The 16,728-nt window shown below is 37.8% G+C and overlaps 1 protein-coding gene across 1 annotated transcript in view; it reads right to left on the bottom strand.

Moving 5' to 3' along the window:
- The window catches only part of LOC124553251 (plasma membrane calcium-transporting ATPase 2-like), a 631,526-nt gene that overhangs the window by 452,911 nt on the left and 161,887 nt on the right, over positions 1 to 16,728 (bottom strand). The window contains exon 6 of the mRNA XM_047127138.1: positions 16,140 to 16,361. Coding sequence (XP_046983094.1) covers positions 16,140 to 16,361 — 222 coding nt within the window. The remainder of the gene's footprint in view (positions 1 to 16,139; positions 16,362 to 16,728) is intronic.

The following is a 16,728-nucleotide window of genomic DNA, read 5'->3' as shown; positions in this document are numbered from 1 at the left end:
TGCAGCAAAGGCCACCTGGCAGGATGGTCATTGCCGGGAGTCCTGATGCCCCAGTGGGATGGGCGTCTACCCCTTGGCATACATTGGGAGTTAATGGCTCAGGCATCAGCAGCCTGATCCCTGTGTGGTCAGGGGGCTGCAACCAACAGGGTACATGGCGGCCCCACCACAACGGACTGGTTACCATGCTGGATATTAGGTGCAAAGAAGCCCATGGTCATCGCCAACCCAGAAATCGACACTGCATTGTGAATGGTGGAAAATGCACCCAAGAAGGTTTCCTCACCCAAGAGATGGAGAATGGGTAGGACTGCAATGCAATGACAAGAATGTGGGCTAAAGATCTCAATGCACAATGGACACAATGCACCTTGTAAGGTGCCCTTCCTCAATTGGCTCACTCTTTGGGAAAATTTTGACGAATGGAGGTAAAATCCTGGAGGGAACCATCACATACAGGCCGAAACATGTGAAATTCCTTTTAGTCACCTTGTATGACAGGCAGGACTACCTTGGACCTATTCTAACCCCCGGACTGCAGGGGGGGGGGGGGGGGGGGGAGGGTTGGTTCACACAAGGTAATAAAGAGCATGCAGAGGTTGTACAGATGGTCTTAACAGATAGCACCAATAACTGTTAAGTCGTGTAGGTAATTGTTACAAGTGAGAATGGAAGTGGTTAACTTTCTAGGTATTTCTGGAAGATTGGCAGAGCAGAAGATATCCCAAAACGCAAACTTTTGTATTTGTACAAGCCAAAGGGTGTATTGATGACCATAATGTGTTGCAATACCTCATCCAGCGGGATCGGTAAATAAGCGTTGGCAAGGTCTATCTTCGAAAAATATTCACCGCTAATAAGTTTTGTGAGGAGATCCTCTGGACCCGTCTGTTGATCCCAAATCCCTACGGAGACAGAAGGAACCATTTTGTTTCTAAACCATTACCAGTGGTATGGCCCCAAGAACTAGTTCTGACATGTTTTGTGAAAATGTTTGAGCTTAATCGCCATCTGCATGAAGATGGAGAGCAGACGTACCCCACAGAAATGGGGCACTTCATCTGGAAGTAGAGAAATATGCACCCCAAAATCAGTGGCACACCCCAGACCAGGTTTGAACAGACACACAAAAGAGGTACAAAGGTTGACAGGTTCTTGGAAGGGAACTGTGTTCAAGACAACCTGAACTTCATCTGTGATGGAAAACAAAAAGCAAGAAGGTATCCTGGCCAAAAATGTTGCCGGCCAAGTGACAACTGACAACAAACAGAGTTACCAAGCATGTAACCTTCTTGTATGCTGCCATAGATATGAACTGATTTCTGATGAGAATTGAACTGTCACCATACCCAACCAACTTGAAGCAGGGTGAGACTAATCTGGGTAACCAAGATGAGCATATGTTGGGACGTTCAACAGGGAAACCATCGCTCCTGTCAAGGAAACCATCGTTCCTGTGGCTACTTGGAAGTGAATGTCCTGATGCGCAATTGCGAATCAATAAACAACTTGGTAGCAGGTTTGTCCTGGGGATCAATGTCTGGAGTTCATGCACCATCTCTTTATGCAAGGGTGGAGTGGAGTTTGACTGTCCTGATGCTTGATAGCAGACAGTTTGGAGATGCCCATCCTTTCAACGATGAGTGCAGTGTGCACAGCAATCTGGACAGTGTGCATGTCAGTACAGTCAAGACAAGATGGGAGATCCCACAGCTTACATTAACATGGTGTGACTGGCTGCTCAGAGGCCACTGACACATCTGAAACTGACGAATCATGATGTCACTGTCTGGAAAATAACTTATGAGAATTTTGACCCCTTGGTGGCAGTTGAACTGCTGCCACCTGAGGACGAGCCGTAAGGTGTTCATTTTCTGACTGCACTATCTCAAAATAAGGATTGTCCAGCTTGAGTTGCTGTGCATACTTTTGGATTGGGGACCAACTGGACCAGCATAATTCAAATCAAGGAATCTGTTTATGAGGTTTTGCAAGACAGGTTTGCACAAGTGAAATATCAATGTTGACTTAGTTCCCTTAAACCCATCATCCATAAGGGATATGACTGACCCAGGTATTTGTGGTATCAATGGAACTTAAGGTGCGACATGACCACATGAAATTGTTGTGAATAATAGTTCAACAGCAATTAACACATTTCCTTGAATGTGAATGCAACCAGATTGGAGGAGAGAGCCAACTTCTTTAGTAACAAAAATGTCACTACGGATGCTTGAGAAAGGAAGAGTGTCTGTTGGAAAGCATCATCAGAAACCTGAAAAGCAATGAGTACTGTTTCAGCTGCTGCAAATACGTGTTCTAATCTTCTTTTTTGTCATTAAATGGTGGAAATGCAAGTGGGCAGGACTCCACCTGGGAAGCCACAGCTTGAATGGGTTGTGAATTCTGCACCTTCAAAGCATTCGGACAAAAGCTGAATTTCCTGATGTAGCAAGTCAGATTGCTGCTGCACCTGCTGTTGGAACTACTGTTGCAAATGCTGCTGCAGAAGCAGCTGTTGATGTTGCTGTTCCATGAGTTTCACATCCATAAGACTGTTAACCTTTTTCCTCATTGACAGTTACAGAAAATGGAATTGGAGACGGCCAGGACATATTGGTCAATTGGCCAAGGACATCAATGGTGAGCTGCCAAAAACCACAAAAGATGACAACACTGATGGACAAACAAGAAGACAGAATGACAAGTCTGGAATGTAAACCAAATCGAGAGCTTAGACATAACAATATTTGGTATCAAGCAACACTGTGCAGAAAGAACAATACAAAAGTACAGTTGGAACACAACTAGTCCAGGCCCCTACGCTGTAAGGTTTATAGGGAAGCTGCGGGTACCAATAGGCTTCCATGGGAGTGTGGACTGCGCCTAGTGCTGAGATGGCAACAGCAGTGCATTCAAGTATTAGGAGCGCCACCTAATGGCTGTTGTCTAAGTCCATGTGCTTGGGCAAGCTTTTGAACTCATCAGACTGGGATACAGAAAATGACAATACAAATGCTGCACTTTTTTTGACCATTCCAGGTTGGCTTAAAGAAGAATGTATTTACATGCCTCAGTAAAATACTACTTAATGTGTGTGTCAAGAACTGAAGGCACTATTGTACAGATACCTGCTGAAGAGCTGCTGTACAGTCATCATCATAAGACATGTCATGTATTGGTAGTAAACTGGATTCTTGTAAAATGTCTACTGATAGGCTACAAGTCTTCAGTACTAATGGTTTATAAATTATTCCTAGCAACACCTCCTTATTTCACTGAGAACCAAATGTATCAATGGCTTCTTTATTTGGAATGTTCTGGTGAAATGGGTAAAACTGAGCACTGGACTAAACATATGCCAGTTCAGCTTTCCTCATGGGTTTCTTCAGAAGCTGAACAACTTGTCTGTACCCACTGTTGGAATCTGGAGCATAATTCTTGTGTAGAATAAAATACAAGAACTCTTTTTTGACACCATCCCACTCCTGAAACATTCTCTCTATAGCTGGATGGACACAGTCCTTTTAAGAAAGAGTTATGGAGGATGTGAATATTGCAAAAGCTGACAGTTAAGTTTCTTCCTCCTTAAAAGACAAACTTGTTCACTGAGTAGACTCATTACTTTCTTACTAAAATTTGGGCCATGACGCCCTAGCATACATAGTTAGGCAAAGTAAGGTTTGCTGAATATAATGTACTGGTAACTTTACCAGTAATATCCTCAAATATTGCTTTAATAATGAAAGATGTCTGTCAATGAAGGCTCACAATTTTATTCTGAGTTGCTGACCAATAATGAACAATTTCTAACCCCTTTGCACCAGTACAGTTTGTTGTTTCATCAAGTCACAGTGAATAATATGCATTACACTTCTTAAAGTAAGGTTCTTCGGTTTAATTTAGAATGTATTGCAATTTAGTTCTACTCAAACTCAAATCTTGTGGAGCCACTCCAGGAAATACAGGCTCAAAAAAACTATGAATGCCTTGACACGAATCAGCTGAATAATTGTAACAAACACTAAAATATGCAATTAACTGCAGAGAAGCATCAAAATTGTAATATTAATTTCCTTTATTACTTGATGACTACTTACAAGCTTAAACTCATTATCAAATCATCCTAAAAACCAGAAACTAATTAGTAAGCACTTACCACAGTATGAAGCTAACTAATGATACTTGATCTATGCCAATGAACTACATGATAACAAACATTATGACAGCCACATTAAGTTCATTGTAGTTAAACATGCCAACAGTATAAAGCAGCACAGGACTGAATTTCATTCACCTAACTAAGACAATATTAGGAAGACTAACATGGGGTACTTATCAGTATTGCACTGTCTAGGGAGCAGCTTTACTTTACATTTTTTGTTCTTTTTTTTCAGTGTTTTATAATGTTGTTGCCTACACATGCAGTAACAAGCATTACAAAATACATATTTCAAATACAAGCAAAAATCTTTAGACAAAGTATTTAAGTTACAATTTGTAAAGGAAGCAAAAAGGCATCTATATGTCATAATGCCAGTGTCATTCTCAGTAAATTGATGAAACAAATTTTGGACACTTTAATGAAGACAGTAATACAAAACCATATTTTCAGAATGCTAACGAACAGAGTGACAAACTTGAAAGGCAATGAAGTACAACATGGCAAAACAGGAAAGTCCAACATGAATAAAACCACATAGTCAGATATAAAACCATTACATTAAAAGTCAGACATAAAATGGTGGTAAAACCATTCAGTCATGGATAAACCGTTACATTAAATCAGACATAAAAGCAGCTTAGTATAACATGGCAAGAGAAGAAACCTGAACATTAATAAAAGCACAGAGTCAGATTTAAAATCATCATTATAAGTCCTATACTAACAAACAAACAAATATTCATACACGTTGCAAATTATTGTACATAAAATGTAAGACTTTTCACAATGTGGAGCTCCATTCTTTTAACCCCTTACCTCTTAAGAAATGACTACAGAGCAGAAATCAATTACAAAACATTAATGTAACAGTGTATTTCTAACAGAACTTTAAAATAGTGCTTCACCCTTAAAGCACAGCTTCATGGATACAAAAACTGTTGACATCAAATGTTGTAAAAACAAAATTCTGTATAATATTAACCATGAATCTGAAATACACCATTCTTACATTAGTGCTCTAGCTTCAGAATAAACCGATAATTTTTTCTTGTGGTAAACCTAGTATTAGGCTGGTAAATTAAGACAACCAGCTGAATTAATGGACCACAGGAATGTATATATATCATAATAAGGAACACTTTAAAGATTACAACAATAATCTGAGCTGTCATAATATATCCAATACCAGTACGAATGGATATTGAGTGGGAGGAGGGGTGGAAAGGAGCCCCAAATTCAAAGCCAATGTTATGAATGTACCGATAGCAACACAAATAAGTGAAAGTAAGCAACGCAGTGGCTCACAGGAGGACAGAGTGCAACACATATAATTGAAGGTAATCCTGGAACAATGAACATAATCGTCTTTTATAGATGATATGTTGACAATACTTTTCTCATTGTCAAAAGTGTCCTACATGACATTGAAGCTATTTTCAATATGCAACATAGGACATTAAATATACTTTTTGAAACAGAAAATGATAAAAGTTAAGGTTCCTTGATGTGCTGATAATGAGGCATGATGATTGTTTAAGTTTCTCTGTTTTTCGGAAGCAAAAATGATCTGATAATATCACACTAGATTCCAACCACCCAACCAAACATAAAACTGCATTTCTTTGATCAATGATTACACAGCTTATTAGGCTGCCCCTCGTAATGAAAATGTTGATAAAAAATTAGGGATAATGAAACAAGTAGCTGTTGCAAATGGGTGCAAAGCTTCAGTTGTCACGCAAATGTATAACAAAATTAAATGCGGCCAGACACCAAAGTGGTCAGAGATGATAAAAGATTTTTACCACAGATTATCAGTGTCCTATGTTCCCTAGAATAGCTTCTTCCTTCCCCAACAGATTCAATGTGGATTTCTGAACAAAACACAAGCTTAGATATGGTGAGACATAGACCTGGAAATAAGTTGGTTGGACCAAGTGATAGTAAGTACAACTGTTCTGGAGTGTATAAAATGAAATGTGGCTCATGTGATGCTTTTTATGTGGGGTCAAACTGCTCATGAAATTCTCAATATTGAGTGGATGTTTCTTTTTGGCTGAATGAATAGGTATATATAATTATATGAGGTAAAAGAATGGAGTTACATATTGTGAAAGAAGTTTTACATCCAACAATTTTCGATGTTTACGAGTATGTGTCTTTTTGTAAGTACAGGACTTCATTACCATGATTTTGAAGGCAGATGTACCTCTATTTTATGTCTGATTCTCTGTAACTGTTTTATACCTGACTGTATGGTTTTTTAATGGTTTTATACCTAACCATGGGGTTTTACAAAAGCTGTTCAAAAAGTATCACATTTTTATTTGTAAAATAAATGTTTATTTGACACTAGTCAGCTCAAAATAGCCCTCTTCAGCTTCTACATACTTCTCCCAACACTGCTGCCACTGCTCTAAGCACTGCTGGACATCCTTTTCTGGTAAGGTGCACAGCTGCTCCATTGAATTTTGCAAAATGTCATCCCTGTTTTGAAATCTTGCCCCTTTTGAAGACTTTCTCAGTTTAGGGAAAAGCCCTACTAGTTCTCTGATCATGATTCACCTATCCCACATCATTAGGATTCTTATGTGATCAATAACAATCTCATTTGTGGATGTTGATGGGCTAACTGAACATGCATCACTCTTCACTGATAAGTGGTCATCTCTGAGTGCTTGTACCATTCTTTTGTGTGGTACTCATTGCTTCGACGAAACCACTTGTCAAATCTTGCAGACTGTTTCAGCTTGAGAATTAACAAGCTTAAAACAAAATTTCATGAGTGTTGTCCCCCTTTTTCTGTCATTTTGCTCATAACAGAAAATCTGATGACTATCACTTACATGTGTTCACTTGTCAATGGCTAGGTAGCTGGTTATTTCGGCAATCATCTAAAAAACTCATGCATGCAAAGTTTGTATGGCTACAAACAAATGTGCACCCACCCATGATACCACTGTTGGTTTCAAAAATTAAAAAAAAAGGTTGGATACTTTTTGAACAGCCCTTGTATTCATGTTGGATTTTCCTATCTTGCCTTGTCATACTGAATTGTTTTTTAAGTCAGTCTGTGATTCTATTTGTAGGTGTTCTGAAAAACTGTTTTTGTGTTACTAGCTTCATCAAGGCATCCAAAACTTGTTTCATCACTTTGCTCAATATGGTGCCGGCATGACGACATTTAGAATATTTAAAAAGTGAACAGTGGTCTTCGCTATTGGAAGATCAAAGGGGAAAGTACCTTAGTTAAGAAAAATCTCTCATCAAAGTATGCAAGTTATTATCAGTCATATCAATAGTTTTCCAGCTTTTCAAATTCACTACATACATAATGATAATACTAAACAAAATTCCACAGTCCAGATTGAAATAGCAGAAAAATGTATGAACTTTATGTTGAAAGTTGTTAAAAATTATATATTAGACCTGAAAAAGAACATTAATACAGGCAGATCCTTAATGCAGATTTAAATCTTCATTTTCATGTTATCTGAAAAGACACTTGTAAAATTTGTGGCAAGTACAAACAAGTTGTAATTGTTGAAACATGCAAGTGTTATGGAGATGTTTCAGGAACTCAAATGGGAATCCCTGGAGGGAAGGAAAAGTTCTTTACAAGAAATACTATTGAGAAAATTTAGAAAACAGCATTTAAAGCTGACTGCAGAAAGATCCTACCGACGCCAACATACATTTTGCATAAGGACCACAAACACAAGACACAAGAAATTAGTACTCGTACAGAGGCAAATAGATAGTTGTTTTTCCCTCTCTCTATCTGCAAGTGGAAAAGGAAAGGAAATGACTAGTGGTGGTACAGGGTACTCTCTGCCAAACACCATATGGTGGCTTGTGGGGTATGTAAGTAGATGCAGATGTAGATGAAGAAAACAATGTACAACAATGGTGGAATCAGATAGTGAACACAACATTCACTTAGACAAAACTGAAAAACATAGAGGTACTTTAAAAGCTGGCGCAGAATGAGCACAAAATCACATTTATCAGATTTCAGGAATCAGTATTGACCTTTAGAAAGCATTCCCATTTCTGAAAATTTTCCTTTCAGATGCTTTCTATCATTGTAACATGCACTGCTACAATTTGGATGTGAAAGCGTTGCCACTGACCAAGCTGTTATGTGTGTTTGGAATGAATGTGTGGCATCAAAAGGTTCTTAGGCAATTTCTTCTTGCATTCTCAAGCACGTTATATTGCATTAAACTACTCAGAAACACTGTAATACACAGTGATACTTTTATAGAGCAAAATGGAATATAAAAGTTGCCATATATTTACTAAAACTAGTACAAGACAGCAATTGTATGGACGATGTGGAACCAAAGTTCATTGATTTTGATCATTCATATTTGCCCAATGATTTCAGTTTCAGTTTGGTCTAATCAGATTGTCTCCTATAGGTAAGCCTATCTTTTAATATAAAACAGCGTGTGTCTGTATCAGGCTCACCACACACAGTAATCTGAGGGAGCAAAGTCTGGAGAATAGGGGGGATATGAAACGAGTTGGAATCCTATTTCCAATAATTTTGTGACCAGAACTGCTGAGGTGTGTGCTGGTGCATTGTCGTGATGGAAAAGGACTTTTTTGTGGTCCAATAGCCAGCGTTTTTCTTGCAGCTCGGTTTTAGAACAGTCCAATAATGATGAATAATATGCACCTGTAATAGTTTTACCCTTTTCCAGATAGTTGATGACAATTATCCCTTGCGAATCCCAAAAGACCGTTCCAGCCGAAGGAATGGTCTTCGCCTTTTTTAATGCAGATTCTTCCTTGTTTAGATTGTTGTTTCGCCTCGGGAGTATAGCAATGTATCCATGATTCATCCACAGTGATGAAACAACACTTAAAGCTGTGCAGATTCTTCCTGAACAGCTGCAAACCATCCTTGCAATACTTCACATGATTCTGTTTTTGGTCAAGCGTGAGCAATCGCGGAACCCATCTTGCGGATAGCTTTCTCATGTCCAAATGCAAAATATTATGTACCCATTCATTTGAGATGCTCACAGCACTAGCAGTCTCATACACCTTAACTCTTCTGTCACCCATCACCATCAGGGATTTTATCAATGATTTCTGGAGTTGTAACCTCCACAGGGCGTCCAGAACGTTCAGCATCACTTGTGCCCATATGACCACACCAAAAATTTTGAAACCACTTATAAACTGTTCTAATCGAAGGTACAGAGTCGCTGTAATGTTTATCAAGCTTCTCTTTAGTCTCCTGAGGCATTTTGCCTTTCATGGAGTAATGTTTACTCACCACACAAAATTGTTTTTCACCAATTTTTGACAATCAATCGACTTCCTTGATTCACACGAATGCCAAACACAAAGAAATAGACCAATATGGCTGAAACTTGGTGTGCGTTATTTCCAAAGGTGCTACTAACTACACATGACCTTGATACACACTGGTGGTGCCATCTCTCGGACTTTGCACTGACTTTTCAAACGCCCCTCATATGTATAACTGTATATTCATTCAGAAGTCAAGTATGATAACTCATACATAAAGCTGTGTGTTAGCTAATCTGTTCCTGTCATTTGTATAATAAGAATAATGTACCTGTGCACTAAACAATAATTTGTAAAAATTTGACCCGTTCTATATCCAGAGATATATTCTCATCAGGATCTACAGAACTCGAAATAAATAAATAAAAAGTTTTGAAGTTGGCAGCAATTCTGTCATTCATTATGAAGTTATAGGCAATACTTGCATAGGAATCATCTGATGCCCAGCAAGTGGAAAAGAAATAAGCTGTTACAGGTTCATCAGTCAAAGCCATGTGGATGAAACTGTGTAATTATAGCAAGAGATGACCTTAAGGAGAGATACGAAGAAACAGGTGCAGTTTTTAACTGAGTTTATGACAAACAGGCCAACCTGATCCAACAAAGAGAAACACACATGACTGTTAATGCAGGTGGACACAATGCATCTGAAAGTGCAGTTCTACCTTCTGTGAACCTGTAAAGGAGGAGCTAAAAATTAAAAACAGTCTCACATTAGAACACAAGGGAGAGGAAATTTATTTAAGCAACAGTGTCAAATGAGACAATGGAATAGAAGAGGGAAAAATTGGATTACAAAAGACAGATTACCAAAGAAAAAGAAAAGAAAAATTTTAAATAAGAATGACAATGAACATCTTCATATTTTTTTTTTTTGCATACTTATGCCTGAACAATAGAAAGTATCTCTACTCAACCAGAATTGATTGAGAATGTAGATTTTTGATGTAGCTTCTAATGAGGAAGAAATAATATTGAGAGAAGTCTTGGAACTGAGCCATGAAACACAACCTAACAGTAATTATCTATGGACAGTGCAATCACATTCATTTATAGATGGTCCAAACAAAGCAGAGAAATAGGCACCTTCTTTTGTCACATATGTTGTATTACAATATCCTACATTGAAACAGTACTAACATTCCAGCTTTTAAGCTTAAATACTACTCATAATGAAATTTGGTTATGAGAAAAAATTAAAATTATTCACAAGAGATTAAATTTACATGATTTGTATTTGCAGTTTAATTGATTTTAAGTGCCTGTCTATATTACCAAATGGATAATCCGGTTGATGGTTTATTGTTCTGTTGCAGGAGGCCAATCTAATGGCTTCCAAGGGCAACAAAAATCTGATTATGTTATTAACTAATTAAAAATTACTATTAATCATTAATTAATTGTTTACATTATTAATTATGCTTCATGTACTTAGTGGCTGAATTTAAAAATCTAAAATGGTGTCACAATTACCTTATTAAGAAATATAATCTTATTTAAAAGGTTTGATACAATCAAGGATTACAGTTAAAAACTGTGTACATGTCCCAAGGTAGCACAAAATGTGATGCAAAAATTACCTATTATACATACAGAATTTAAGAAAGAGAGCTTTCAGCAACTTCCAACAAACTTTACACATAATTTCAAACCTTTATCAAATTTTTTCCAACTGAAAATGTTCATGCACTTAAAATTCACCATCAGGCATGTTGTTTTAATTGAGTGATTCTTTACCATTAACTCTACTTACAACAGGTTTTGCAGACAATATACACACATACTACTGAATGTACCTGGAAAATTATCTCTCTGTACAACCTATAGTACATGAGATACGACATCAAACATTGACATTGGTGAAAAAATATCTTTTTCTTCAAATGAAGCACAAATTATGTAGGCATTATTCATCCACTGTTTCATACTGAAAGCAATTAGCATCTTACAACAAAATTTTAAACATAATTTCAGCTCTTTCCTAAAATTTTTCTTGTTTAGATGCATAGTGCCAAATACTTAACAGATTAACACATTTATAAGGTATTCAGATGTCTGAAGCTGTTTTATACATGGGATTTGATCCTTTAAAGGACTTTGGAGTTTACTGATTAATATACATGGTCCAGTCACATTAATCGGAGCACTGCCTATGCTCAAAGTCAACGTACAACAATCACTCACAGATAACATTATAATGCAGTCATCAGAGCATTGGCTTTCAGTCAAGAGAGGAAGCATTTCTGAAATGGCTAAAAAAATAAAAAGTAAAATAAAAATCTGTTCATATGCCTTTGTATGTAAAGTATACTGTGCTTGACAAAATGGCACTATCGAAAACTGGGACTGAGGCAACTGTGGTGCACTACAGGCCATATAGAACACAGGTGGGCAATGGCTGTGGAGACACATGGGCAAATGGACATACAGGTGTTAATTAACTGGCTGCTCAGATGAACCAAGGGACTATTGACACTTTCTCCTCAACAAACATTTGGTGAATGCTGCTGCGTATGGGCCTCCACAGCAGGCACCTGGTTCATGCACCCGTGCAGACTGCTGTGCATCACTGATGAAGGCTATAATTTGCATGCCATTACCACAACTGGACGACAGGTGGCCTTTTCAGGTGGATCACATTTGATTCCTCATGGACAGATGGCTGTTGGTTCATCTGAAGGGTCCAGCACAGAAGAGGGAGTGTTATGGTATACAGAATGTTTTAGTGACATTCCCTGGGCCATTTCACCATTCTGGGAGGCACAATGGATCTATAGAAGCATGCCTCTATCCTTGGGGTTATCTCCACCCCTCCAGTTTGCTTCATCTTGCCACAATGGCATCTACCAGTAGGACAATGCAATGGGTCACACAGCTCATTATGTACATGTTTGGTTCAAAGAGCACCTGGATAAGTTTACTGTACTCCCCTGGTCACCAAGATACCCAGATTTGAACCCAGTCAAAAATGTGTGTGACCACCTCAATCGGGCTGTTCGCACCACAGATCCTCAACTGAGAAACCGAGTGCAGCACGGCTCCAGTTCCTACTGGTACGTTCCAGATCCTTGCCGACACTGTTCCTGGACGTCTCACAGTGATCTGCATTGCAAAAGGTGGTTATTCAGGCATTTGTTAAGTGGGCACATTAATGTGAGTGGACAGTGTACCTCACGCTATTGAATTGTGACATTAAATGTCCTTGAAAAGTAAGTGATATTACTTCACAGCCACTACATGATAAAAATAAATCTTCACTTGTCAGTTAAAATATATTTAACTGATAGTTAACATTAAAGTTCCACAAAACTATAACTTACACAAATATACTGATATTTTTGTAAAAAACAAAATAAAACCAAGTTGTTGCAACATATTTTCTCACTATAATACATTATCTCCTATGTAAAGATATGTGAATATTGATATAACTCTAAATGCACTTAAATAAAACTTCTGTTAACTACCTGTGGACAATGCAATCAACTTTCTTTATAGATGGTTCCAGTAATGCAGAGAAGTAACCACCTTCTTTTCTCATGTAGGCTCTACTACTTAATGTTAATATCGTTGTTCTGCAACTATGAAATTGCTACCAACAGTGTCCAAGCTATTAATTTAGACAACCTGAGCAGCAATTGAAAATCAAGATTTTCCTAAGTGTAACAACACAATACCCACAGATAATTTTCATGCAGACCTGTCCTCCTCTCTGGAGTTCCCCTCTAGAGTGCAGACGTCTCCAACAAGGCGCTACCAAAGGAAGATGTTAATTTCTCAAGATCCAAAAGAAATGTAATAACAAAACTCATTAGCAACAGCTACAAAGTTTCTAAGTATACAGATTCAAAGATGGAATATTTCCATTTGCTGAAATGACACATTGCATTGTTCATTGCAAACAGGCCTCTATTCTTACAGCCTGTAACTGCCCGCAACAATCTGATAAAAAGCAGGCTATTGCATGGAAATTCTTACTGGCTGCACAACACAATAAATAATAACAAAAAATATATACATTACACACATGTGGGATCACTCTTGAGGCATGGCATAATTTTTTGGAGCAGCTCACCCGCCACAATAAGGTTCTTTATTGTCCAAAAAGTAATTTCAAGGTAGGTAACTACTAGAAGCTCCTGCAAGTGACTATTTAAGAACTTGGAAATGCTAGACTACCTTTTACGCATGTGGGAAATTACATGTTTCATTACAATAATTAACACTCAAGGAAAATTAGTGTATAACAATGAAACAGTTCATAAGCACACAGAAGATCCAAAGAAACTGCTACATCTGCCTAATACTGTGTAGGGACCCCACAATAAAGCAAAAGTGCCACAGCATGAGATAGCATGGACTGGAACGGTGTTTGAAGTAATGCTGGAGGGAACTGAAACCATGAATCATGCAGGGCTGTACATAAATCAAGGAGGTGGAGATCTCTTCTGAACAGCATGTTGCAAGGCATCCCAGATATGCTCAATAATGTTCGTGTCTGGAGAGTTTGGTGGCCAGCAGAAGTGTTTAAATGCAGAAGATTGTTCCTGGAGCCACTCTGTAGCAATTCTGGAGATGTGAGGTGTCACATTGTCCTGCTGGAATTGCCAAAGTCTGTCAAACTGCACATTGGACATGAATGGATGCAGATGATCAGACAGGATGCTTAGGTATGTGTCACCTGTCACAGTCAAATCTAGATGCATCACGGGTCCCATATCACTCCAACTGCACATGCCCCACACCACTACAGAGCCTGCACCAGCTTGAACAGTTCCCTGCTAACACACAGGGTCCATGGGTTCATGAGGTTGTCTCCATACCCATATGACATCCATCTGCTCGATACTATTTGAAACTAGACTCGTCCGACCAGGCAACATGTTACCAGACATCAACAGTCCAATGTCAGTACTGAAGCAACTCAGTTAGGCGTAGTGCTTTGTGTTGTGCAGTCATCAAGGGTACACATCCCATACTGATGATGTTTCGTTGAACGGTTCACACGTTGAAAGTTGTTGATGGCCCAGCTGGAGGAAACTGACACCATGAATCCTGCAGGGATTGAAATCTGTAGCAGTTTGCAAAAGAGTTGCACTTCTGTCACACTGAATGATTCTCTTCAGTCATCATTGGTCCCATTCTTGCAGGATCTTTTTCCAGCCGCAGCAATGTCAGAGATCTGATGTTTTACCAGATTTCTGATATTCACAGTACACTCATGAAATGATCATACAGGAAAATCCCCACTTCATTGCTACCTTGGAGATGCTGTGCCAACTACAACACCACGTTCAAACGCGCTCACATCTTGGTAACCTGCCACTGAAGCAGCAGTAACCAATCTAACAACTGTGCCAGACAATTGGTGTCTTTCATAGGTGTTGCCGACTGCCTGTTTACATATATCTGCATTTTAAAATGCTTGCCTATACCAGTTTCTTTGGCACTTCAGTGTAGAATACACAACAGAAAATGAAGCTGCATAGTGAATATGCAAAAACAAAAGTTAGGCAAGATGGGACTCTACTAGGAGAGAAAAAAAAAAAAAAAAAAAAAAAAAAAAAAAAAAAAAAAAAAAAATAACTTTACAAGAAGTTACCACAACACATTAAGAAACAAAAAGATTTAAGGAATTTTAAACTCGCGTGGTGATAAATGTATACAATCCCAAACTATATAGAAGTTATAATCTGCAAGAGTTCCTCCTGAATACTTCGGTCAGTAATGTAATCAGTATTAGTGTATGTCATACAGATTTATAAATATCTTCTAATTTATAAACTTGAGGTTTTATACAAAGAAGTTGCAAACTATGGTCATGAAGATGCTGCATAAACTATAAACCTCATTTTTCTTGTTCAATTAATATAATAAGATAAATTGTTGTTAATTCATAAGAAGAGTATTATGACTTAGTATAATTTGTTTCTTTTGTACAAAGGAAAGATAATGATGTAAACTATGATCAACACAATGCTGTAAGAACTGTAAAAATGTTTTTTCTTTTCTTTATTCTTTTAACTAGAATAACTATTTTAAGTTCTTAAGAGGAGCAAAAATATAGTTACCAATATGTATACATTTTCTTACAATGTTGTTATGTATGTAAACTTATGTACATTTTAGTACATATAGACTTTACAATCAGCACATCAATTCATGTTGTCTCATCTCATAATGACTGACTTACTCAATCGATTTGTATATACATATAAAAATGATGAAACAGGCCAATAAAACAATCAATCATTCATCACAGATTAGGAAGTAGCAGCATGTTTAATAGTAACATGTTTCCTACTAACTTTATTATGTTAAAGACAGCTTACAGCTGCATATTGATAGTTTACTGGTAGTACTGTTTACAAAATTAGTTTCTGGCAGCTGCCTCCTCTGTTAATGCACACTTTGACTCATTCAACATTGCTGACAGTAATCAACAGAAGAAGTGAAATGAATGAAAGAGGCTTCATTGTCAAGGCAAAATAGTGAAGGGTCAAACAGTATGTACTTGCAAACATCGTAACATCATTAGAAGTCACAGAATTGAGTGGGTACACCTTGAGGATTACAGCCTAAGTCATAAGGTTGTAGAATCTTCAAAATATGTTCCTGGAAACTGTAATTCAGAATGAGCAAGGGCAACAGTAAAAAATATAACCAGGAGGAAAATGAACAAAGTCACCTTCTGATTTTTTACTTTCCTCCCCCTCCACTTCTTCCTCCTCCTTCTTCTTCTTCTTGTTCTTTCCCTGCACAACTTCTTCATCTGCAGCAGCTCCCAGTAATTTGACAATTATTCCAGCCTGAGAATTCACTCCAACAGCAGTTACCAACATCCTACCACTGCCTTCCATCACATGAGTTCCTGTAAACATTTGCAATCCGAAAATAAATTTACGCAGCTGCCCTAAAACAGCCTTTAAAAATGAAACATAAAGGAATGGCAAAAACTGTTTAGTTTTTGCAATAAAATGTTGCAGCTTTCAAAACCAGGAAAGAATTGAGGTGATTATTAGTTTAATTTTTTAATCCCTGTTTGATTTACAAAATATGCAGCCGGAAGTTTACCTCATATGGGACACAAGTTGTTAAATGTTTTTTCACAGACATATAGAACAACACATCACGGTAACTGTCAACAAACACAGTTCTTCTTCGTTATTGTGGAAGAAGAGTAGGTGAAGTGGAGGATAAATAAAGAAGAGCATAAGTGAAGTCCCTCCCTAAAAGTC

The sequence above is a fragment of the Schistocerca americana genome, chromosome 11 (assembly GCF_021461395.2).
Source record: "Schistocerca americana isolate TAMUIC-IGC-003095 chromosome 11, iqSchAmer2.1, whole genome shotgun sequence".
Classification (NCBI taxonomy): Eukaryota; Metazoa; Arthropoda; class Insecta; order Orthoptera; family Acrididae; genus Schistocerca; species Schistocerca americana.
The sequence above is the reverse complement of the archived record's forward strand: the minus strand, read 5'-3'. Positions and strand labels throughout refer to the sequence as shown.